At 36.0% G+C, this 25336-nt stretch overlaps 3 protein-coding genes across 6 annotated transcripts in view; 1 reads left to right on the forward strand and 2 right to left on the reverse strand.

Annotated features, from left to right (window-relative positions):
• LOC116288447 (E3 ubiquitin-protein ligase rnf213-alpha-like) overlaps positions 1-3450 on the reverse strand; it is a 56834-nt gene extending 53384 nt beyond the window's left edge. For both annotated transcript variants that reach the window (XM_089033026.1, XM_089033025.1), the window contains exons 1-2: positions 3172-3450; positions 973-1208 (exon numbers count right to left, since the gene is read on the reverse strand). In XM_089033026.1, the coding sequence (XP_088889152.1) occupies positions 973-1208; positions 3172-3379 (444 nt within the window). In that variant the 5' untranslated portion in view covers positions 3380-3450. The remainder of the gene's footprint in view (positions 1-972; positions 1209-3171) is intronic.
• A 447-nt stretch (positions 3451-3897) lies between these two features.
• On the forward strand, positions 3898-22286 carry LOC116288459 (centrosome and spindle pole-associated protein 1). Of its 3 annotated transcripts, none has more exons than XM_089032352.1 (41): positions 3898-4327; positions 4637-4677; positions 5348-5385; positions 5787-5893; positions 6247-6330; positions 6423-6524; positions 6610-6637; positions 6719-6794; positions 7038-7085; positions 7370-7463; positions 8133-8188; positions 8329-8376; positions 8827-8899; positions 9431-9495; positions 9914-10017; positions 10776-10875; positions 10996-11059; positions 11449-11704; positions 12023-12070; positions 12173-12330; positions 12599-12648; positions 13039-13136; positions 13457-13603; positions 13906-13958; positions 14189-14242; positions 14356-14421; positions 14772-14855; positions 15287-15427; positions 15971-16036; positions 16342-16414; positions 16537-16608; positions 16942-17066; positions 17158-17201; positions 17953-18028; positions 18152-18194; positions 18566-18659; positions 18932-18966; positions 19057-19094; positions 19362-19538; positions 19933-20124; positions 21492-22286. In XM_089032352.1, exons 1-41 carry the CDS (start codon positions 4214-4216, stop codon positions 21543-21545), a joined length of 3486 nt encoding a protein of 1161 aa, XP_088888478.1. In that variant the 5' UTR covers positions 3898-4213; the 3' UTR covers positions 21546-22286. The 3 variants fall into 3 exon arrangements, with proteins under 3 accessions (XP_088888478.1, XP_088888477.1, XP_088888479.1); XM_089032351.1 differs by lacking the exon at positions 21492-22286 and adding an exon at positions 20761-21080; XM_089032353.1 differs by lacking the exon at positions 21492-22286 and adding an exon at positions 20761-21080 and having other exon boundaries at positions 8848-8899.
• LOC116288460 (mitochondrial fission regulator 1) lies at positions 22228-25296 on the reverse strand. The gene is made up of 7 exons (XM_031695252.2): positions 25098-25296; positions 24835-24993; positions 23951-24439; positions 23759-23874; positions 23072-23202; positions 22682-22746; positions 22228-22588 (listed from the first exon to the last, which is right to left on the reverse strand). Exons 1-7 carry the CDS (start codon positions 25167-25169, stop codon positions 22484-22486), a joined length of 1137 nt encoding a protein of 378 aa, XP_031551112.2. The 5' UTR covers positions 25170-25296; the 3' UTR covers positions 22228-22483.
• Between the last annotated feature and the right edge of the window lie 40 nt (positions 25297-25336).

Genomic DNA, 25336 nt, shown 5'->3' on the forward strand with positions numbered 1-25336 from the left:
TCAAGTTCCTTAAATTTGGATGCGCACGCAACCTTCAGAAAACGCTCTATTGATTTACAGCCTTATATTTTAGCATTCACTATTTCCACATTTCCCACAATACTTTGCAATTCTGGGGGTAACCAGGTGGGGATAAAAAAAAGCACTGTATACTAGTATGTAAACTGATCAGAAGATGTTGTAAATTCATCTTGTGATATTTTAAAGATGAATGAGAGACAACCAGAACCAAAAATCATTTTTTAACATTTCTTTGTAACAGAAGTCAATACATTTTCTTTTGGAGGGGGAGGGGGTGATCGACGGTCAGTCCTCTTAGGGATGAAAACATTTCCTGTGTGGACCTTTTCAGGGTTCCGACTCAAAAGTTGTCACTTACTTAAGATGATTCCATACCTTTTAGATCAATTGTTATATATTTTCTTTATTGACATGTTAAAGAAATTAACAGATGTTGTCCATTTACTGATTCTACGAGTTATTGGTCAGGAATGAAAAAGTCATGTGCCCGCCCTTATTGCCATTACATGGGACCTTATACCCTACCCTACAGCCAAATATAATGACATGAGCAGCTATTACCTTTCAAAACTGATTGGTTGCTGGCCGCACGCTATCTCTGGGGTTGAAATCAACATGGCTTCAACAGCTCTTTTATTTTATGGGTACCTTTTAGGGGTCTTTTTCAAAACTGGCTACTGATCACCCTTACCACTTAGACAAAAGGAGTACCCCCCCCCCCCCCCCACCCACAGACATTTTCAGTAACATTAACATTTTTTGCGCAAAGTTGTAAGCACAAAGGAGTATTAATGAAGGGGCCACCAGCAAATTTTCTGTAATAGGAAAGGGGAGGGCCTCTTAAAAATATGCAGATCAAAAGTATGACACCAGCCCTCCCCCCTTTATTAATAACTGTCCCTAAGAACACTTACTAAGTAAACTTAATTGGACCTCAACCTAATAACTTACTCTAACATCAATGTCCGATTCATTTATTGGGCTACTTCTCTTACTCCCTCTTCCATAAAATGTTTTAGCACCACTTGTGGCCACTTCATGATCAGGATGAAACATGTCCAGTTGCTCTGGCCGATTCCCTGAAGATGCTGTCCCAAAAACACACTCACTTCCCAATATATCCACTTCGCTACTTTTCAGTTGATAACCTTCAGCCAAAGGTATTTGGGTTACGGTATCACCAGTATCTGTAAAAAGAGCCCATGTTAAACACGCCTGAATAAATCTTTTCAGTTACAAACACATTTTTTTATTTGTGCAAAGACTTAGTCACCCTGGCCCCCTCACCATGTACCCAATGATCTACCTCTAAAAATGTATCTGACACTGTCTGCTTCATGCAAATTATATCCAGCTACCTACGTAGCTAGCAGTTAAAATCAGTTAATTCAGAAATGGTAGTAAATATTGAATATGCTTATGACTAACATGAACTGAAAAATAGAATCACCAACTGAGGGAGCTGATGACAAAATAAGGATCTGAAACCTTCAGTTCAATTCCTTTCAATTCTGATTTTTTAAATGTTTTATTTGTGTTTGAACTAGGCCCGGTTGTAGCATCCTCTGCAGATGTCTGATTCTTTTCTTTGAGCCTTTCTCATCTGTTACCTTGAAGTCCACCATAAAGGGGGTGGTGTGACCAAGGGAGACTGAGAGGGTAGAATAAGTGCTATCCAAGGGATAAATCGGACAGCAAGAATTTGTGCATTTGCACATGAAATCACTCAAATATTTAAAATTATTTCAGCAAAAACTTAAATTAAAGGTTAGAAATTTGTGTAGGTGATACCTTAATTTCTGTCCCTTGCTGACGAATACTGGATACTTTCGTAAAAAGTCTTTTAATTGATGAAAACACTTGGCAGGAAAGGATTTAACAGCATTTATTTAAAAAAAAAGTTGGGTAGCCACAGTTAGGCATGTCACACTGTAAGTGTCAGACTGCTACTTTTCTTTTTCATTATTTGTATTCATTTTTCTGACCCTGGCAGCTTATAATTCAAATTCCACATTGTAACAGAAGACTGTCTATTGAGTGCATCTGGCCAGACTGAACATTAATGTTCACAAGTCAAAGCACTAAATTAGCCGACAAGTATTCGATGTCCAGCACTAATTTGCAGGCTCAATCAATAACAGCATCCACTTGTCTACTGGATAAGGATTTATATTGATTGGTCTAGAGCTATTCACCATTCATGCATACAACTAGGTCCAGAAAATTTATTAAATCAGAAGTTATGCCTACGTATTCTCTTCGGAGCAGAAAACATGAAAGGATTTTGTTTCTGCTGTCATTACTTCCATCACTTCCATTCTTTTTCACAAGATGGGAAAATAACTGAGAAATAACAGTGAAATCAGAATAAAAACACAAACCGAGTCCTCCTATTGCTATCCACTCTATTCAACTGGAAATATACCATTTTTTATATTTTAATGTGTGAAGTTATGATATCTCATTTTTTGAAATAGGGGCAAAAAAAGCTTAATGAATGTAGAATGCAGAAAGTCTTTATCATGGGTGGCAGAACCAGGGGGGCGTGTGTCCCCCACGAATTTTTTTGGGCCCCCCCCCCCCCCCAAAATTGGTTCTACGTCATAGTTTTACGGCGTATAGCGTTCAATAAATATAATATTTCAATGCCCACCAAAGATTTTCAGCTTCCGCCGCCCCTGTTTATAGACATAAAAAGAAAATTAAATTTTGACCTATGTGCCAACAAGCATTATTCACTCTCTGGTTAGCTCTGATTTTTCATGATAAGTTTATTATTTTAGGTTTAGAAGTGTGCGTATGTTTAGCTATAAACAGCCAAAAGAAACCCCGCCGAACATCCAGCATTAGACGAAAAATTAAAAAAAAAATAATATGAAAAACTTTCATACGTTTTCTGGAAGAAGAAAGCAAATGATCTAAGCTTAAAGCAATCTTTCATAACGCGTAAGTTCACTTGTAGGCTAAAACGAGTGAGCTCACATTTTATCTGTCACAAATACGAGCGAATGTAGTCAGACAAATGAGTATTTTAAAATACACGAGCTCTTTTGCATTTTAAAAAGAATGCACATTCTCTTACTTTTAGGATATATGTCAATTTACGATTTAAAAGATAAATTAACTTAAAATTAATGGAAAATTTCATACCTTGGCTATTTTCTTGAATGGAAACTTGGAGATATTCATTCTTTTTGCCTTGCCTTCCTTCTTTCTGTTCTTCCTGGAGGTCGGACCAGTCCTGACGTAAGCTTACTAAAACTTCGCCGCATTTTGGACAAAATTCGGGGTTTTCTCCAGTAATTAAAAGAAGATATACTAGGTCTGGATCCGGGCATTGAGGATTCGGGCACTGCATTCTCTCAAATAAGAATATTCATCATTTTATAACGAATAAATATTCACACATACTTTCGTCTTATACTTTCCGATAAAAATCTCTTTAAAATGAATTTCTCGGAATTCTTAGAATCATGACGTCATCCGTCCCAGTCTTACAGCATGCTTCCAGCCAAAAAAACTGCTTTTGAAAAATAAAAAAATAACTAAAAAGCTAATATCAAATATGCAAAAAAGTAAAAGGTAGATTTGATTTTCAGACAAAAGTTTAGAAATCTAAAAAGAAAGGTAGAAGAGGAAGGGTGGATCCGTTCGTTTTATTAATGCAAGCTTTAAAGCAAGATGGAAATCAAACTTCGAATAACAAACTGAATGTTTGAACCTCGATAGGAACGCATGAACTTTCTTTGACTGTAATATTGGCTTTCACAACGAAATTTCAAAAATTGCGCAAAATTGCGAGAAAGGTTGCAAATAAAATATTGGGCGCCCTGTGTTATCCATACAAACCCCGCAGTATTGTGGGAGTATTTTGGTTACCATCAAATATGGCGGTTGTTGCTGAAGGAAAAAGTTGCTGACAATTTTATCGATATTCGAACTGAAAACTTCACGTTTATAGCCTAAAACGCAAAAATCTAATTAGCCAACATACTTCAAGTTTCCTATACGTTGGATTTATCGTCATCGGTAACGTTTTGGTGATGAATTATCAAAGATAACTCGACTTGACAACGGTGAAAACAAAATAATATTTTCAATTGGCAGTTTTTCGATAGCTTATCAAGTGCAGTTTGTCGATATTGAACTGAAGATATCATGAAAATGGTCGCCGATTAGCACTGCAGTAGAAATGGCAGACGATTTATCAAGCTTTATTGAACAGCAAAAGGTTAAACTGGAGAAAGAAAGGGCTGATCTTTCGAGAAATGGAAATTATACTTTGACAACGTCACAAGATAAAGAGGTAAAGTAAATATATTAATGTTTACAATTAAACTCATTGTTTGATGATCAAATTACAATTATATTCTTTGTAATATTTTCTCTCTGGAATCAAATTGATCACACTCAAGCTTAGCCAAATCGATAATTAAAATACCGACACCATTATTCGTTAACAAGTCTTGTTCAGATTTCTGTATGATCTAGCATACATATTCGATGCTGTAATAGAAATTCTATGTCTCTAGTTTAGTAAAAAGAATATCAGAAAAAAAGCTAGTAGAAATTTAATTCTATTTGGATTTGAATTTATTTATTGTAATATATATAGGATAGAAGAAAGAGTCCCAGAGGTATTGAGAGTGGAAAGAAGTAAGTGTTGCAAAAAGGGAAGAAGCTGAGAGGGCTATAGCTCCCACACTTCTTGCTAATATCCACTAATTTTACCAATCTAAGTCCATTACTTTCACCCTTTAGCATACTAGCTAGTCTATTATATTTTCTAAGGCCTAAGGCAAACATCAAACTTTCCATGCACCAAACTTAATTACATCAAAGAATGCCGCCTCATTATCACCTGATATCCATTGTTTTTAATGAGTTCGGTGCATGGAAAGTTCGATGTTTGCCCTAGGCCTAATATAATAATTAGATAAGTCATTGCCACCCCCAACTTCTTAGAAGGGCAGTCTGCAGTCCTTATTAAACATATACATTGGACACTGACGAAACACTCAAGAAGTGTAGAGAAGCACTCATTCTTCTCCTTACACTTCTCTCTCAGTGTTGTAGCTGCCAACCCCTGCGTACTTCATATCTGCACACAGCAAATACAATTTCTATTTAGTCCATTGTTTCTTACTCTATTCTAAAGCCTTTCCTGTTTGGATTGATAACATTGAAAGTATTGTATATCATTCAGTTTTCTGAATTCTGAGAATTCTGTTTTGACAGATGTTGTATTGTTTTTCTTTTTTCTTCTTTTGTATAATTTACTATTTAATTGTCTGTCTTTAACTCAGTGATAAATTTCTTTTTAAAGCCATATTGAGAAAGACTCTCCTTCTATCAAACCAAAAAGTAAGTAAAATTTAAGTGATCAGAACCACTCTTTTCATTCCATGTAATCTCTTTTTGAAAGTATCCACTTCCTTCGTGTTTCCTCGTTGCATTAACTTTGTATATTAGTTATTGTGTCTGGACCCCTGTTTTGAAAATCCTTGCAAAGAAAATAGTGAACAATTGCCTTCTATTCATCATGACTGCAACTGACTGCTTGTATGTCGAGATCAACCATCTCATTATTTTATTATCACTTTCTTGTTGACTGCTTGTACAAGTTCAAGTCTTTGGAACACAGGAGAATTCAAAAATTGTTCACTTAGAATATTTTATGCATCAGGCAGTTACTTTTGGTGATAGTGAGTGAAAATGTAATTAACTTCTATAACCAAATGAGTTTCATTTGTTTAACTGCTCAGTGATTAATGATAATGAAGAAACTGGCCTACCACTTGGTGGCTACACAAGGATTCAACAGAAACTCAAAGAGGAGAGACGATTGGAATACAATAAATATTTAGCTGAGGTAATTGATAGAAAAAAACACCAAATATTGTATAGAATGGTCTGAACCCAGGTGAATGAATGTTAATTGAAGTATTATGATCATTCTGGTGGATGTACATGTAGTCCTGAGAAGGACTGTTTGATGTGACTGACATTTCAACAACCTGAGCCGAAGTGATCTTGACTCTGAAGATGACTTCCGCTCAGGCTGTCGAAATGTCAGTCACATCAAACAGTCCTTCTCAGGACTACATCCATCCAGACGATCATAATACTTTGATTAACAAACACCAAATACTTGCATTATAATTGAACAAATAGGACTTTGCATCTACTTAGTTTTGGCTTTTGTATCTTTCTTTTCTACAAAAGAAAAATATGAGGTCAACAGGAAAAGTGGATTCAGTTTTGAAAGAAAAAGATATCTCTCCATCAAACAAGAATGGAGAAGTTCATGTAAGTTTTTTCTTCTTTTTGATGCTGTACATGATCTACAGGCCTGAATGCCTAGAGAAGTAAAATTTTCTACTTCCTTATTCTTTAACTAGGAAAGTGGGAGAAGGTCCTTAGAACATTCTTACGGAAAGGATCCAAGAGATTCGCCTATCCCAAGAGGTCGCAGAAAGGGGAAGGAAAACTTGGACATAAATGTAAGTTAGTGTTCATGGTGCTTGAATATACCTATGTTTTTAAGCAATTTTTAATAAACAATGTTTTTTTTTGTTTCTTTTTTAGGATAATTATCAAGATGATAGATCTAGAGGTGAGTAGGCAAAAAGTTGTTGTACAGGAAGTCAACAATACACTGATCAGTTGTTGTTACTTATCAAATAAAATTTTCTAGGTTCTTTGCAGTATCCTCCAAAAGAAACCTATGAAGACATTCTGAGAAGAAAACGGGCGGATGAGAGAAAATATAGGTATTCAGTTAGTGCACTGATTGAGTCGATTTTCAAGGTTGTGTACAGACGACATGTCAATTGCAACACAGCAGATTGTTAGTGAATCATCGGTCAACGATTCACCAACATCCATGCATCAGCTGGTCGTTAAATACACAGTAAATTACCAAATTTCAGCTTGTAATGTTGTCATCTACACGTCTAAACTTCCTGGCTCTAACTTGATAATAAATATAATTATTGTAAAATATTGGTTTCTAGGAGAGACAGGCTTGGGTATGATGGACCAGACTTGGATGACGAACTGAGGTAAGAAATTATGCTATTTAATTTGAATGATATTATCAAGTCATCTGGGGCTCATCAGCAATATACCCGTACCTCTTTACCTTGGGTGTACTGTAACTTTCTCCCATTTCAAACCATGTGTCATTCCCAAGAGTATGAAAAGACACAGGAAATGAGACTATATAGAATTACACATGGTCTAAAATGGGAAAACATTAATATGCCTAAGATAAAGAGTTCTATTTAGCATCTGCTTTTACCTTTACATGCGACATTATTTTGTTGTTTGTTTTTTAATGTTTTAGATTAATGAAACTCTCAAGTAGAAACTACAAGCATAACTCCAGGAGTGATGGATATCTCTCTCGTCGTTATGATGATGACTTGGATGACGATGAGGTACCTTTTTCTACTCTACCATCTGAATTACGGTCATAACGCCCCCTTGTCATGACGCCCCCAGCCATGACGCCCCCACGTATACCATGACGCCCCCAGTCTGTACTACCATGACGCCCCCAGCGTAAACCATGACGCCCCTAGTCTCTATTCCTAATGCATCTGATGTGATGTTCTTTAAAAGTACAGCTATATCGTGTTCTGGAACTAATCATTTATGTAAAAGTTCGAGATTTATCGTTAAACTTCTTGTTAAATAAGTGTTAATAGAGACTAGGGGCGTCATGGTTTACGCTGGGGGCATCATGGCTGGGGGCGTCATGACAAGGGGGCATTATGACCGGTTACCTACCATCTTACTGAGCAGTTTTGGGTCCCTGAAAGAAGGGGTTGAAATTATAAACAATACCTGGGAGCAGTTACAAAAAATTAAGAATTAAAATTAAAAATAGTGTGAAAATTTACTTTTATTAGTTTTTAAATAAATTTATCCCTGTATTATAAATATTCTGATCTGTATTAATGCATAATGGATGGCTAGATGAAAAAAAGATCGTTGGTTGATTGGGCTTATAACTCTTCCTCCTACCATCTCTTACTCCATAACGATGTCTTTCTCTCTCTCTCCTCTCTCCATTTTTGACATTGTTTTTATTTCTGCATTGCTAGTTTGGATTGCCACCTCGTAGAGGACGCAGGAGAAGAGACCGATCCATCGAATCTAAGTTAGTCCTAATTGAATACTTCCTTCAAAACATTGTAAAATGAATCATTAATATTGGATTTGGTTGGAAAATCATGTGAAATACTGGTGTTCAAACTTGCAAGGTTTTAAAATTTAGTTGCTATTTTGTTTTCAATTTAGGAGAGTTCGATTCTATGATGACGATGATTATGAAGACATCGATGACAAGTAAGTAGGGTCATAGGAGTGCTGCTATCGCCAATAGAGGCTTTGCACCATCATGTGATGACAGCCATGACAGTAGACACTAATACAATAGAGTCCTTTTCCCCTGGGAAACTGATGGTTGCCATCACATGATGGTGCAAAGTCTAGCTCTATTCAATACTTATGACTGCTACTATTTGTGGATAATTTTTGGTGGGTTTCTCACAATTTAAAGGATTTATCTCACCATGAATCTTTGAATTGATTCCATCATTGGCATACCTGCATGTAATAATTATTATTTGTAGATGGTTAAGCTTGGCCACACACACCAGTACCATAGATAAATGTAGAAAGTAGAAAATTAAAACCAAGATTAAGCTTTATACAAGAATGCATATTGCTGCTATATGCTATTGAGTAACAAAATGATGAGAATAAAATTATAAATAAACATTTGAATAATTACAGTCTTTGGTCCAAACCATGTAGAAGGTTATATGACTATGATGATAATGAAGATATGGATGACCTTTATGCATTGGTAAGAAGAATGAAAATGTGTTGCTTCATACTGTTGGACAAGCAGTCTGGAGTATATTTATTTCCCACAACAGTTTTAATTTTTGGAATGGTGTTATGACGAGAATGAAATTTCTTGTAGACCTCTTGATTTACTATTATTTCTCCCTCCAGATTTCACTCTCTCTCCCTCTCTTCCCACTTTCCCCTTCCCTCTAGATTTCTTTTTCTTTTTTACATTGAATCTTGATATCAATATTAGGAAAGACAATAAGTAACAATTTATTATCCTCTGTTGGTGCTAATAATGATTATCATGATGGAGATGGATATGGTGATGGCGATGACCATGGATATGGTGATGGATATGATGATGGCGATGGCGATGGCGGTGATGGCAATGGCGATGGTGGTGATGGTGATGGTGGTGATGGCGATGGCAATGGTGGTGATGGAGATGGAGATGGATATGGAGATGGATATGATGATGGCAATGGCGATGGCGATGATAATGATGATAATAATGATGATAATCAAATAATTGTTCTTTCAGTCCCAAAGAAGATCAAGATCACATAGATCCAATAGAATAAGCAGTGCTCATGAGGAAAGGACTGTGTAAGTAGCAATACAAGCTTAGACTTATAACTAAATAATATTTACTACTACACAAGGGCAAATCCAGGATTTTATTATAGAGGGCATTCTGCATTCAAGGGGCATCCACCTGTAAAAGATGCCGAACCAAAAAAAAAATACAAATAGTACATTCTGTGTAAGAAGAAATGGAAATTCTCAGGGGGAGGGGGGGGGTTGAAACCACCACTGACAACACCCCCCTGGATCCTCCCCTGTGACATCATCCTCAGTCTACAAAAAATTCTTATCCAATCTGTGTTTGTTATCTAACATAGTATGCCATGTTTTTGTCATCTCTTAGGATTGAACATTTAGTATTTAACTAAAATGTAATAAAGAATATTGTGGGCTTTTATGATTAAAATTAATGTGAGTGGTTGGTTTTATCATAATAAAGCAATGGCCCAACTTTGGAAAATGAATCAATAAGGAGAACAAAAACTGATAGTGAGATTAGATCACAATCTGCCCCCTTGTTGGAAGGAGCTGGAATTATTGGAGGTGAGACTCAAAGCTGGTTTAATTTGAAGATAAAAATGAAAAATACCATGGCAAACTATCTACTCATCTACTCAGCTATCCATTCATCCCTTCCACTTATCCATCCTGTTCTATCCCATCTACTCAGCTATCCATTCATCCCTTCCACTTATCCATCCTGTTCTATCCCATCTACTCAGCTATCCATTCATCCCTTTCACTTATCCATCCTGTTCTATCCCATTTACTCAGCTTTCCATTCATCCCATCCACTTATCCACTTACTCAACTGTACTTAACACATCCATCATTCCCATAGCCATCCCATTTATTCATTCATCCATGCACCCACCTATACATCTATCCACCCGTCCAATCCCATCTTATCAAATCACCAAAACCTAGCCATCCAACTTACTCACCTATCCATTCATCCCATCCACTTATCCACCCACTCAACCATACACACATCCATCTCTTCATTTGTAGCAATCCCATTCACTCATTCATTCATACACCCACCTAGCCAATCCAATCCCATCCTATCAAATCACCAAAAGCTATCCAATTTACTCTACTATCCATTCATCACATCCACTTCCATATACCACAACTATCCACACATCCATTTACTGTGCCATCCATCCATCCAATGCACCTACCTAAACATCTATCCCACCCTCTCACATCCTATCCCATCCCATCCCATCCACTCACTCACTAACTCATCCATCTTTCCATTAATACATTTCTCCCGGATCTTGCTTTTGTGTGTTAAGGTGGTCATACAGAGACTAGAGAAATGAAACTAAAGAAACAAGAAAAATACAAGAAAGAACTTGAGGAACAAATGAAACAACACGAAGAAAATAAGAAAAAGTGAGTTTTCCAGTTGTGTTCATCATCAATTTGAATCAAGCTCTTGATTACCTTACTTAGTACATTGTACTAAATGTCATAAAATTTGGCATGAAATTAATATTGTCAACTTCTTTACAGAGAAAAGAGGGAAAGGTTTAGCGAACCAGCTGAAACAAGTGGCTTTGATTATGAATCCAATGTGGTAAAAAAAACTTTTCATATATGTATTTTATATTTTACAACAGTCATTCCCTATATATAAGGGTCACGTCTACTCTTAGGTTTGCTCCACAAGCACTTCTACTACATCCACTATTTACAACACATACCACTCAACTCACATGTTGATTTTAACGGAGGGAGAAAATGAGGGAAAACTCCTTGTAGCAAGGAAGAGAACAACACATCAAACAAACTCAACCCACATTATGCCGTTCAGTTGAGAATTGAACCAACAACCTCAGGCATGAACTACAGTACACAACAGCAAGAGACATCCAAACATGCCACCCACATTCATTATTTCATAATTATTATTACCAGGGGTGGGGAGATTTTCTTATCCTAAGATCTTTATCTAATAATTCTCAGCCGACAAAGACACCTCGCTCAACTACAAGAAAAGGAAGACAAGATGCCTATGATGAGCCCCTTGGAAATAACGGCCCTAGTTCCAGACCTCCTCAACACTCATCCTTGTACCCAAGCCCTTACGATGATCCTTATTACTATTATGGGAGACAGGAGCGCGGTGCCCCCCAGGTGACATCATTACAAGATCCTTTGTTTAAGAGTTCTGGGTATGGTGTTACAGGGCTCTACGATGAAGATGATGGTCCTCCTACAGGTGAATAAAACTACCCAGATTTCGTGCAAATCTTGCAAATCTTGCACTATCTAGCCTCACATATTCATGTTTAGATAAATTTAAAGTGGATGAATAATAAATTCAAGCTATTTGAATTGTAATTCTAATAGTTATTTGATATCAGCTACCCTATAATTTTCTTCATAACGAACCTATAGGATGATCATTAAAAATCAATGCCATCAATAGAGGATCAGGCCAGTAAACCTTCCTCAGGGACTTAAATCCATTCAGTCGGTTTTGCCTTTGATATTTTCTTAGATTATTTCAAAATAACAAAGAAGTTCATATTTTTAGATCGTTATCAAGAAAAAAGTAGGCAGAGAGACTTCTCCAGAACTCCAGGTAAGAAAATCCTTTGCTCAGTAGCTACTTCTGACTTGATAATTTAAAGGTGATCCTAATTTGCGCAATACTCATAATTATTATTATACATTTTACTTGTAGTTTCAAGAAGGGGGCAGACAGTGGACCATGCCCATCAACCACCAGGAGGATACAGCAGTATTAATGGGATACCAGGTGCAGGGCAAGTCAGTCCTGAGGCAGATAAACAGAGTAAGAGAGCTGTGCAGCAGGCTTACCAAGAAGAACTCAGAAAACAGGTACGAAATAATTTCAAATGTGCTATTATATAACCTTGTTAAATGGGATATTGATTATTATACTTAGATAAGTTTGGTTGGTAAGTGGACTCATGGACAGCGAAGCACTTTTTGGAGTCGTGGGAACTGGGGGATGGTGCTAAAATCTTTTTTTGTTTCATACAGAACTCTAACTCAACAAAATAAGATTTCATTATTGTTAAAAGTAGTGAAAGATGATAATTCAAAAGGTTTTTAACTTGATTAAATTTCAAAATTTTATTTTAAGATGGAGATTAGAGAAAGCCAAAAACGAAAAGAGAAAGCAGAAAAAGAAAAGTAAGTGGCTTTAAAATAACTAATTTTTATTACTGTAAATTATAGTAATTTATTGTAATTATAATTATTAGTGTGGTTCTATATATTCTGCAAACTCCCACATTTCAACAGCTCGTCGTGATTGGTTTTTCACTATGGCCAGTCTAGAATATTAATGGTACAGACGGATTATTTTTGATTAACGGCAGCAAAAAAATCAAATTTCAGCTTGCAGCTTGCAACTACCGAATTTACGGGTATCGAAAACCGCAGTAGAGATGTGAATTTTGTTTCATCAAGCAAATTTTTCAAATTTTTCAAATCATCTTTAATAACTTTTGAAGCAATAAAACACTTTAATAATCATATAGTCATAATTTGCTATATATTGCTATAACTTGCTATATATAGGTATGATAGAAAGATGGAAGAAGAAATTGCCAAATATGACCCATGGGGTAGAGGCGGAGCTGGTGCCCCCCTCAGAGATGTCTCAGGCCAAGTAATGGGTATGGTAACATTATTACTTGTTGTACATGTATTGTTATTCAAAAAAATAGAAAATGAAGGGGTGTCATGTTGTTTTGTATTAAATTATGGTTCATTTGACAATTTTTGTCTTGTTAGTATTGAAGTGTGATTCTATATCAGATTCTGTATATATATAATTGGAAATTAAAGGATTTAACTTCACTTTAAATAAACAAGTGAAAAACAATGGGTGGAAAGAGGATCACTTTGCTTTACCCACGAAAATAACCAGTGAAACAGTCAAGGCTCAAACTCCCAAAATAATAATATTTTCATTTTTTGCTGTAATTTTTTAAAGCTAACCTTCGTATAGTTCAACATGATGCTCAAGATGGCAAGACGTCTGTATCTCCAAGAAATGCACCTCCTTCCATAGAGATGAGGTTTGAGAATAGTCCACCACAACTACAACCACAACAGCTACAGCAACCTCAATCAGGTCAAGGTAAATCAAGAGATTAAAACCTTTGATAAGATTTTTTTGCTTTTTGATCTTTGTGCTGATCAAAGTCAGGGCATGGCAAACTTACACAGATTGAATTGGAATCTAGTGTGCCGTGTTTCGTACAAGGAGGAAAACTTTAAAACCTGGACAAAATTTCTTAAATCAAGCCAGAGACATATTAATAATAAACTATGCTTGCATGGGATGCGTAGTCCAGGAACCGAAAAATTTCAACCCCCACGTTGAGAGTCACATGCACTACCACTGTGCAATCCCTTATCAATTTAGTTTCTTTCTTGCAGCAAATGTCTCACCATTTGGCAGATCTGATCCTCTGAAAGAGCGCCAACCACATGTAAGTTGAAGGAAAAATCAAATTTTTAAATTAAATTAAACATATTAGGGTCATGGTATGAATCCCATGGCACATATATATTGTGTCATTTCTCTACATCATAAAATAAACTCTGACAAAGGACTTAAATGTCAGAAAGTCATTATTGTTACAAATTCCTTACACTAGAGAATGTGTAGGTCTCCTTGTTATTTACTTGTTTCGATTAGGAATATCTTATTTCTCGACAGGATGGTCTAAAAGAAAAAGCAAAGCAAGAATATCAAGAATATCTCAAGCTACAAGTAAGATGAACTGTTGATTTAAAAAATAAATTTCTGTTGTTTTTTTGTTTATTGTTTTATTCATTTGTTGTTTTAGTTATTTGTTCATTTATTCCTCCATTTATTTCCTGTAGGTTGAAGAAAAAGAAAGAAAGAAAAAAGAAGAACAGGAAAAAATAAGAGCAGAGGAGGAAAGACAGGTAATGACAGGGCAACATGCAATAGTATGACCAGCGATAATGTATTTGCATACTCCTATGCATCGGCTTTTGTGAATTAAACACATTTCGATATGAAGCTGAATGGTCAAATTACAAATTGAAATAAGGTATGTAAAAAGCTTGTGTGACAGGCCTTTAAAAAAGCTTGCATGTGTTGAGTAGAAGTTTGTGTATACAATAAACATTGTGGGTCATACTCTCACATGTTATGCTGTAAAGCAACTAGTATATAATTTCCCAAATTAGTTATTAAAGCTTTAGTTTCTATACTTTTGGAACTCTTTAAATAATGTTATATTTAACAATACTGTGGATTTTTCATAATGTAGGAAAGGAGGCTCCAGGAGCAGCGGGATAAGATGCAGAGAGAGTATCTGGAGGAACAAGAGAAAATAAAGAAAAAAGAAGAAGAAGTGAGTAGTTTTTAAATTAAAAGTCCTTTCTAGCAATTGTCAAAAGCTGAACATCAGGGGTATGGAAGGCAAGCAAATTCATGCAAAAGGGGCTCCTGGCGTAGCAGTAAATGTGAGAGTGCCTGCCTCTCACCAGTGCAACCCAGGTTTGAGGTTCGATTCCCTGAACTCAGCATGGCACGTGAATAAAGTTGTTGGTTGGTTGAATCCCTCCCAGCTTCCAAGGTTTTTCTCTAAGGTTTTTCCTTCCTCTACAAAAAAATTAAAATAAAAATAAAATAAATAAATAAAAATTCATTTTCCAGCAGAAGAGTCACTCTTTGGAACCACTGTTAAATCCCATTATTTATCCTCATTAAGTGAAAAATAATTATTGTTCTGTTACATTCTTGTGGTATACTTACTAATGTATGTATGATAAACTTTATTAGGTAAAAAGACAAAATGAAATGCTCTTAGAAGCACAAAATGCAAAGAAGAAGGAAGCAGAGCGAAAGAGAAAAGAAATGGAAGACAAAAGGCAGGAAGAGCTGAGAAGAAGAATGGAAGAAAATGTAACTGCCAACAAAATGGTTAGTAATTACATTCTAACTCATTCTTTAATTATTTTTTAGACTTTTAGGTTTCATTCATTTGTCAATAATTTATGCATTCATCCTTTTATTTATTCTCTTGCTATTTTTTCCCTTCAGTTAGTCATAGTTCCATCCATTCATCTTTCCTATTTATCCCATCTATCTATCTATCCATTACAGCTTTTCTTTTTTGTATACCATTTATTGGATTCATCAATCCATCCCTCCCTCACATCTATCCTCTTTCTTTTTTTCTATGCTCTGATTCCTTCCTTTTATCCATTTCTTTTCCCCTTCAGTCCATATATACATTCCCTTTTCTTCAAATCCACTGATTCCTTCCTTCTATTCATTCCTCTCTGCCTCCCATCCATCTATTCATCCTTTTTTCTTCTTCCCATGGATCACATCCACTAGACATTCCATCCATCTCTCTCATTTCTCACTCTCATCCATCTTTTTTCCTTTTTCCTTTTCCTCCTTATCTTACTTTTCATTTATTTGCAGAGTCTTGTTTGATAATTCAATAATTGTTTTCAGGGATCGGGATCTACTGCAGCAACTTTTAGAACAGCTTCTCCGCCAATACCCACAATGCGCAAAAAGGTATGTTAAATTTTGATAACCAGAAACATTGTAAACAATTCTTTATTACTCTCTAAAAATGTTTCTTATACCTTCATATGTAGTTATTATTATTCGTTTATATCAAATATATTAATTTTTTATAGTATTACATAAATTTTTTTAAAGTATTGCATCTTAAAGTGAATTTAATAGTATATTCTCCTCGTCCTCACCTCCACAACCACTACCACCATCATTATCCACCTTCTCCCCCTCCCCCCCCCCCCCCCCCCCCCCCCCTCATGGTCATCATTGTTTCTTATACACTATTCTACCTATCACAGGATGGAGAAAACTCAGGAATGGCAAGAGGCTCATCACCTCCAGTGCCTACACTGGCTAAGCTACAAGCAGAAGGTAATAAATAATATAGTATAGACCCAAAAAATCTTCTCTGTTAATTCACATCAAACATCAAACTACTGAGGTGGGACTCCCAAGAATGTATTGTAATCTCTATAAATTTTTGATGTCTCTAGGTTCTCCACAACAACGCAAGCCTGCCTCTCCTTCTCCTTCTCCATCACCATTACCACAGAGACAGCCAGCAGGTGAAAGAACATCTCATTCAATATCGATATTTTTCTATTATCTCCAACTAAAAGTTTATCACATGGCAGCCATGTCTTTTCCCTTGAGAATAAAAGTGGAGTTTTTAACTCATCCTGAAGTGTTTTAATGCAAGGCTATATAGGGGAAAATTTCCATGAATTCAAAGTGGAATGCCATTCCTTTCTCTTGATTATTATTTTCTTATATTTTATTTTTTCATTCCATACTTCATTGGAGACATGGTTGCCACATGAAAAGGTTCATCAAATTGGAATACCATTCTCATCGCTTGTTCATTTATTAATCTGACATTTATCCATTCCAATGTTCAGCTCAAAGCAGACAGAATATAACCCAACCAGATAATGATGTCTTGAGTCAACTGACGGCACTGAGGCAACAACTCAAGAATGAGGAGCAGAAAATGCAGTCACAGATTGGCCATTCCACAGCAACGGTAATAATTATTGTACAACTACAACTAAATTTTCGTAATTTTCTTGTATTAAAATTATTCAACATTTCTTGTTAATTTTTCTCTTTTCTAGACTAAGTATTCTCAGATGAGCAGAGTTGAAAATGAAAGCAAAAGGTAAAGGTCTGACACTAGTAACAGCTGTAAAGGAGACCTATAGGAAGGGTCCAGGAGGGTGTTGGCTGCTGTCATTAGTGTTGGGTCATCTGATCTGATGATATCATGTCCGACACTAGTAACAGCTGTAAAGGAGACCTATAGGGAGGGTCCAGGAGGGTGTTGGCTGCTGTCATTAGTGTTGGGTCATCTGATCTGACGATATCATGTCCGACACTAGTAACAGCTGTAAAGGAGACCTAAAGGAAGGGTCCAGGAAGGTGTTGGTTGCTGTCATTAGTGTTGGGTCATCTGATCTGATGATATCATGTCATTGACAAGAACAGTCAAACCCAGCCTTGATCCTGGAGCAGACATTTAATTGGAAAAAAGGCTTAAAAATATCTTTGTTGTCTGTAGTCTTGCAGAAAATCCTTGACGTGGAAGCCCATACCAAATCCACAGGAATTCCATCAGACAGAGTATAAGCCATTAAAGTTGCATTTAGGGCATTTTCATGATTCCAACATGCAGGGCTCAAAATAACAGTCACCAGTCATGATGACCATCCAAATTAGTTTTAGCCCTGTCATACTTTGTTTCTGATTAAACTTGTCAAAATAGCCAGCACTTGAGACAAAGATTTGACCGGACAAGTTCCAATTCTGGCTGAAGATCATCCCAAGGCTGGCTATTTTAACCCCTTAAAAGGAAACAAAATATTCTCAAACATTTTCTGTTAGTGACTTGACAATGTTTCTTTTTTGACTAGGAATAAAAGAGATGTCAGTGTATTTGACAGAGCTCTCACAAACAAACCAGGAGCTGTAAAAAAGACAGAAACAGATGTATGTTCTTCTAATGGAAGATTGTACTGTATTTAATATAATATTATAATTAAATTTGTTTTTACTTTTAATTGATACTTTATAATCATAAATTAATGCTTAATTAATTTTGATTCTACTCAGCACTATTCAGCCGCTGATGAGTTCAATAGGATGAAACATGAAGGTAAGATTTAACGTTCAATACAATACATTAATATATACAATACAATATAGTTCAGTAGTCCTTTAAACGAGGCTAGTCACTCACTGGTCAGTGCAGAACAATAGTTATTGTGTAGTTCCAGAAATCATCCATACCCGCCGCGGAATTTGGAATTTCCGAAGAGTAGGGGGGGTCAGAGAAAGAACAAAAATTACGGAGTTTGTATGGAAGAAAATTGGAATTTCTGAGGGTAGGGGAGTGTCTTAAAAAAATTCCTCCATGAGGGGGTATGGATAGTTTTTGGAACTACACAATCAAATTGGTGCACCATATTTTGATCCAGTGTATATTTTACATAATATTTGTTGATTTGTTCTCATGGTCATTTTCAGATAACACTTCTTTAGCAGGGGAGTTTAGGAGTAGATTTCCTCAACCAGCAACCTCGGACAGTATGCTGGACTTGCAGCAGCAGGAATACCTGAGGTAGGTACTAACAGAGTATTAGGATACAACATTAGTTTACTATTGTTTTGATATTTCATACTTAATGTAAAAAGTGTACGAGACTTAGAGTGTAAAGTGCTATCCTATTTCATTAAGTATTATATCAAATAAAAAATTAATTGGTCCATAAAAGGGATTGGTTGATTGAATGATTGATTGATTGATTGATTGACTGCTCAAAGGGTTTAAAGCTATGACTTTCATCAAACACATCTAACCACTTCTGACTTCTGAAATCTTGTTTATCATAGGGAGCAAGAAGATAAACTATCATCTCTTAAGGCTGGTGAGTGTTGTCCTCCATTACATTATTATTATTTAGACTTTGCAAGTAAGCTTTCAGGGCTTTTTATGCTAATGTATGACAACTTTATAGGGGTGGCAAGATCCAAAGCACATCCTGGTGGTATAGAGGTGAGATATGATGACTTGACTAGTTATGGCTATTTTACTTTCCTTGTCTTTCTATTTCTCCTCTTCCCTTCCTTTTTCCCTTTCCTTCCTTCATTTTTCTTATTTATTGATTTTTTAATCTCCCTTTTCCATTTTGCCTCCATTTCTTTCTTCCTTCATTCCCTATCTCCCACTTTTTCTTTCTTTTTGTTTTCATTCCTTCTTTCTCTCCTATTCCTATTTTTTCTCTACATCACTATTTTTCAAAAAACTTTCTATATGTTCCAGGGCCCCTCTCGCTCAAAGAGTAAAGAGTCACTATTGGAGTCAGAGAGTCAGTTTATTGCTGTGGATGACCCAACTCAAATAATACCAACATCACAGACTGACATACGACCAAGACAGCCTTCAGCAAGGGAAAGAAGGAGATGGAAACAATTGGAAGAAATGGCTAAAGAACCCAAGGTGGAAATAAAATATATTTGTTTTCATTCTTCATTATTAACACATCATTCATTATTATATTAAGCAGCATGGATGGATGGTTGACTGGCTCTGATATCAGTTATTTCTGATAAATAGTGTGACTGTGTGTGATGCATTTAAGCCATAAGCTGCTGTATTCAGATTTGACTGCTTGATGCCATTGTATGTCAAAACCCACACATAACGCACAGTGCTCACCATAGAGTCTCCAGCAGCTCAGTGGCTAGACAGAGCATCCAACTAGAATATGGAGGGTTGTGGGTTCCATTTGAGGGTTTTTTATTAAGGTTATCCAGTTTTCCTCTCTCCACAAAATTTATTTAATTGTAATGTCATGTCAAATGATTTATTTTAGATTAATTTTGTCTTGTAGCCTTATGATGTTTATAAGCCACCAACCCCTGGTGGGTTTTCATTGAACTCTGTCACAAGTTTTAATGTCGACGATTTGGCTGCCAAAAATGAGGAAAGACTGCAGAGAATAGAGGCTATTAGACATGCTGGTGGTGCTGGAGGTGAAACTAATAACCCAGATGATGTGCTAAAACAGTTCATGAGTGAAAGACTGGTAAGTAGTGATGCTTGAGCTTAATTGGGTTGTAGTAAGAAAGAAATTTTTGCATCTATTTGTACTTATGTTGCTAGTGAAATGCTTTAACCCCAGCTATGCTCTTGTTGCATATCAAAATTTCAATGACATCACAACAATTTTCAAAAACTCCACTTACAGCCATTCTCAATCACACGCACCCTCTAGCGATTGATTCTGTTCCAATGAAGAAGGTTTTGGTGGATGTCAATCACAAGGTGATTCCATAACATTGTCGGAAAACACAAAGCTATAAGGGCACTGGGCCTATAGAATGTCATGGAAACGCCTTGATTGTCGTCCACCAAAATCTTCTTCTCGTGACAGAAACAATCGAAATCAAACAATTGCTAGAGTGGCATGTGTGATTGAGAATGGCTGTAATCATATATCTGTGAAAAACGTCAACTTTGAAGAAATTGCAGAAATTATTGAGTTTAGTCTAGGCCTACAAAACTTTGCACTAATTTGTACAATTTTGTTAGTTAACTTTTTCACGGATATATGGTATGCAATCTAATTAATATTTTCAGTAATGTTGCAAGTCTGTAATTTGTGTTGCAAAGTCTTGTGTTGTAAGCTTAAACTTAAACTTCTGTTTCCACACTTCACAGTCGCCCACAGACAAGGGCTTCAGAAGCCTCTTTAGAAGCAGAGACAAGCTATCAACCTTTTCCATTTTAAACCTTTAGCTCACAGGCCCTAAATTTTTATAATATAATGTAAATTGAAATGGAATTATTGATATTATGGATTTTATAATTCATGTGTAATTGAAAAACAATTTAGTTTTTTCTTAAGGTGGCAATTATATTATGCTCTGACTAGTGCATCCTGAATGATATTTCTAAAAGAATTCTTAGTTCTGAAAATGATTGTGAAAAAAGAATCCAGGGGTTACATTTAACTTAGTACTGTAAATATTTAAAAGAAAAATATATATAATATCACTCAATGTTTGATGTTAGATTATAACCAAAGAGTGACTGTAACCAGTTAACTTAATCAATTAGTTCTATTTAATAGATGTATATGTCATATTTAACTGTAATGACTCTAAGTAATTTTGTAGCAGAAGTAAAGTATTATTGTAAATAATAGTGTGAGTTGTCTTTGCACTTGGTCTTGTGGTAATTTATGGATTAAAATATAAGTTAATATAATGTTCACTTTGTTGTTGTATTCACTAATTTGTAGCAGTTTCGTTAATTTACTAGTGTTTCCTAAAGCCACTCCCTTCTCCCTAAAGCACTGCTACGCAGGCTACACCAGGGGAGGGTAAAATCAGCTTAATCACTCTGCACTTAAAACTAATCAAATATTACACTCTAATTATACTCAACAGCACACTAAATGATGATGAATTATTGAACGGTGAAGTAATAACCGGCAGGTGACAATAAAAGCCATAAAAAATACTAAAAATTGTAAACACCTATTATAAATATGATCAGGAAATAATTTATTATTATTATATTAGATATATTTTTTTATATATCTACATTTACACTAGCTGTGTATACAGACATTTGTAGGGTCCTCTTGCATGATGACACCGGGGACTACTGCATAGTAGGCTACCTACATAAATTTTACACGCTGACTGTGCATGAAGGAAATGTATTTTTCAATTATATAATTTTTTTTGCATGGACATATTTTGTGATGCAGCATATAAAAAGATAAAACTATAACACCAAATTTCAATAAGTGATAATCATTACATCTAGTAGTAGTCATTTAATATTTTTTACAGTGAACTGCAACATTTGTCAGCAAACATTCCATGAGGAAATAAACAGTGTCAATATAACCGCAAAGATTTCTTAAAATTCTTTAAAATATAGTGTAATAAATAAAGATATGTTTAAAAACATTAAAATGAGTCTTGTATCAACAAACCAGTCATGACAACCACTACCAGTAATCATCCTTTTTAGATTTTAATTCAAAAAGGTGCTTGATGTGTGTGTAACTCCAACAACACCAAAAAGCTTTCTTTTAACATTGTTTCATATGTCAGTCGTGAGATTATAGCCTGTTCAAGTTCTAAATTTTGAAACATGCATGCAAGCTACTATAGAAATTAATAATATGTACATTAAATTGAAATAAAATAAAGGTTTTGCATGTTTGAATTGATTTTTGCATTATTTTGGTCTCTCCTAATATTCTTTCCAAGTAGTTGTTTCGATCAGCAACTGTAAACATAACTGGAAACAACAACTGTTGTTTCCAGTTATGTAGACGACGCAGCTACTGAATGCAAGTAGAAGACAAATAGACTGCCTGAAAATGTTTTACTAAGACTCCAGATATCAGTTTTATTCAGTAGCTAAACATTTATTTCAGCCAATGGACTTGAGTGTAAGGGTTTTGCAATAAAATCAGTCCCCGATAATCTTCGAGCTTTGGCAGGTTTTAATAGATGAGGGCCAAACTGCAAATGAAAAATATTACAGACTTAGTTAAAGTGGAAGAACAATTAATTTGTTTCAAAATTCTGCCATAATTTAAAGTACATTGACATTACCTGGGGTATTTTGGGACTTCTGCTTGGAGAAGGAGAAAATGAAGACATATTTTCCTTGTCTAAACCTGAAATGTTAATCAGATTTCTTGATAAAAATAAAAAATCTAGTAATCACAGACTATTTATAACCACACATTAAATTTAGGCTGTGGTTATGACGTATGGCAGGGGGGCATGCGGGGCAGGCAGGTAAAATCTTTAAATGACAAACAGCTATATCTGACCTCCCCCGAGCTATCTCTTGTGGCTTCTAAAAAATGTTGCATCACCCAAATTTCCTGATAAAAAATTTAAAGCCTTCCCCTCCTTTACTGGTAAAAAAATTTCGATCCCCCTCAATTTCACCTGCCCCCCTCCATTATGATTGCAGCCTTATTGCTTCATACTTACTTGGTGAGTCATCATTTTTTAGCTTTCTTCTATGGGCAAACTTTTTCTTCAGTGCCCTGGCGATTATTGAAGAAGGATCGTTTCCTTCTGATTCAAGGGGTTTGTTTCTCACGGGGGTTCCTCCTGGTGATCTGGAAATTAATCAATAATAAAGTTACCTTGAATTCCTCACTGTCATAGCCTGCATGCAGCCAACCTAACTAACTATAATTTACTTTATTATATGACCGTGAATCTTAGAGCCTGGACACTAGCAAATCGAGCAATTTGATTGGATAGATCGCATCGCAGACTGGTCTAGATTCTCCGGTATTAACTGGTCTGATCGCATATTAATCTTACGGCGAAAACATTTTGTCCTTTTCAATGAAAAGTGGTCATATGATAAAACTCTTATCAACCAAGCTTGGTCGGTCTGTATGGGATAATCTTGAACATGCTGCGCTCGGTCTGTACATTCCGACCTCGGTCAAGATTATCCCGTACAGACCTCCCGCTCGGTTAATAAGATCTAAATACAAGAGAAAAGTCTGGCTGCAAGCAGGCTATCACTATCTCAGTAAGTAGTTAAGTTGTTGTGTCGAGGACAAGAGTTTTGAAAGATTGCCTTTGCTATATAGCAAATATCCACTGTAGGATGCTACGTAAATGTTCAACATTCAAATATCCAAGGGCCATGTATCCTACCTTTCAATTGATTTAAGCTTTACTGAACCAAGACCTTTGAGAACATCTGTCATGTTTGGAACATTAGAGGGTTTGTCTGTAGGCAGGCCTGCAATAGTTTTTCTTCTGGAACGATTCTTTAAAGAACAACATGGTCTGAATGCATGGTCCTGAAGTGGGAAAATTGTTAAACTATGATTTTAGTCAACTTACCTCTTTGATGACATCTATGACAGACTTGACTGGAGTTGAAACAGCTGGTGGTGGTGGAGGAGGGGGAGGGGGTGGTGGTGGTGCTGCCCCAGGGGTACAGGGTGTGGATGTCATTGGCCCTATTTGTGGCAAAGATGGTGTACAGGGAGGGGCTGCCACAAGGCCAGCAATTTGGGCCCTAAGTCTATTTAGTTCTTCTTCAAGAGCAGAAATTTTCTTCATGGCTTCATTATTGACCATAAGAATGTCAGGTTCTTTGTCAATATTTGATAATTTTATGCACTCTGTAGTATCCTTTGGAATGTCGTCACCACAGATAGATAGAAGTTCATCATCAATATCGTCATCAGCCAGAGATAGAAATCCACTTGAGCTCTCTCTATCTGATCCAATGCAACTGAATGTGTCGTCATAGTACTCAGGACCCATGATCCATTCATCACTTCCTTCTGTATATTCTAGTTCATTTTGTATGTCATTTGATCCAATCTAAATGAGAGTAAACTGCATGAGACTAGAGTCGACATGTAAGGGCACCCACTAAAAGTTCATTATGGTTGCAGGGATGATTGCAGTGGAGGGGGATGGCAGATGATATTTCTCAATGCTTTCTGAAATTTTGGGCTCTCCCCTTATTCTCTGAAAACAAAAAAATCGAGAACTCCCCATCCATTGAACAAATGATTTTCAGATTTGTCCTCTGGTATATACACATAATGAATGCATTCTAATGAATAATTTATTTAATGCTTTAATTTAAATACAGAATATTAAGGAACAGCAATACTAATAAACAGATAATTACAGATAATACTGTAAATGATGTAAGTTAAGTTGCGTGGGGTTATGTGAGTCGAATACAAGTCAACTCACGTAAAAAGTACCTGGAAGTGTGGACGTTTGATAGAGCGCAAGGGCAGTCGACTGGCAATCTCTCTGATAATACTGCGTTTAGAATAAAGCCTTGGGAAGACGGAGGGTAAAGAACTTGCAATCTGTCGAACGATACTTCTTCTTCTTCCTGGATTCGTACGCCATAATGCCTAAATAAACACGAGAATAAAACTCATTTTCAAACATAGGTGGGGGACGGCTAGAAAACTGAAAATTTGATTGAAAAGAATAGTTGTAAAGTATTACGACTTACCGAGATTTCATACTCATCCCAGCCAAAGTATTGCTCTAGAATAAAGGACAATACCTCTACGAAAACATCCATTCATGATTGTAAGAAGTAAAAAGAATATATAAAAGCTAAAATTGATTTTTAAGACCGAGTAATCACCGAACCCCAGCACATCTTGGAGGAAGAGTCGTTCTCTTGCATCTCTTACAACAACAGAAACAGACCTCGATCCGAAACAATCTGTAAGCTGATTGGTTCAC

The sequence above is a fragment of the Actinia tenebrosa genome, unplaced genomic scaffold, assembly GCF_029948245.1.
Source record: "Actinia tenebrosa isolate PJP-AT-01 unplaced genomic scaffold, QUT_ActTen_1.0 PGA_scaffold1__47_contigs__length_23844297, whole genome shotgun sequence".
Taxonomy (NCBI): Eukaryota; Metazoa; Cnidaria; class Anthozoa; order Actiniaria; family Actiniidae; genus Actinia; species Actinia tenebrosa.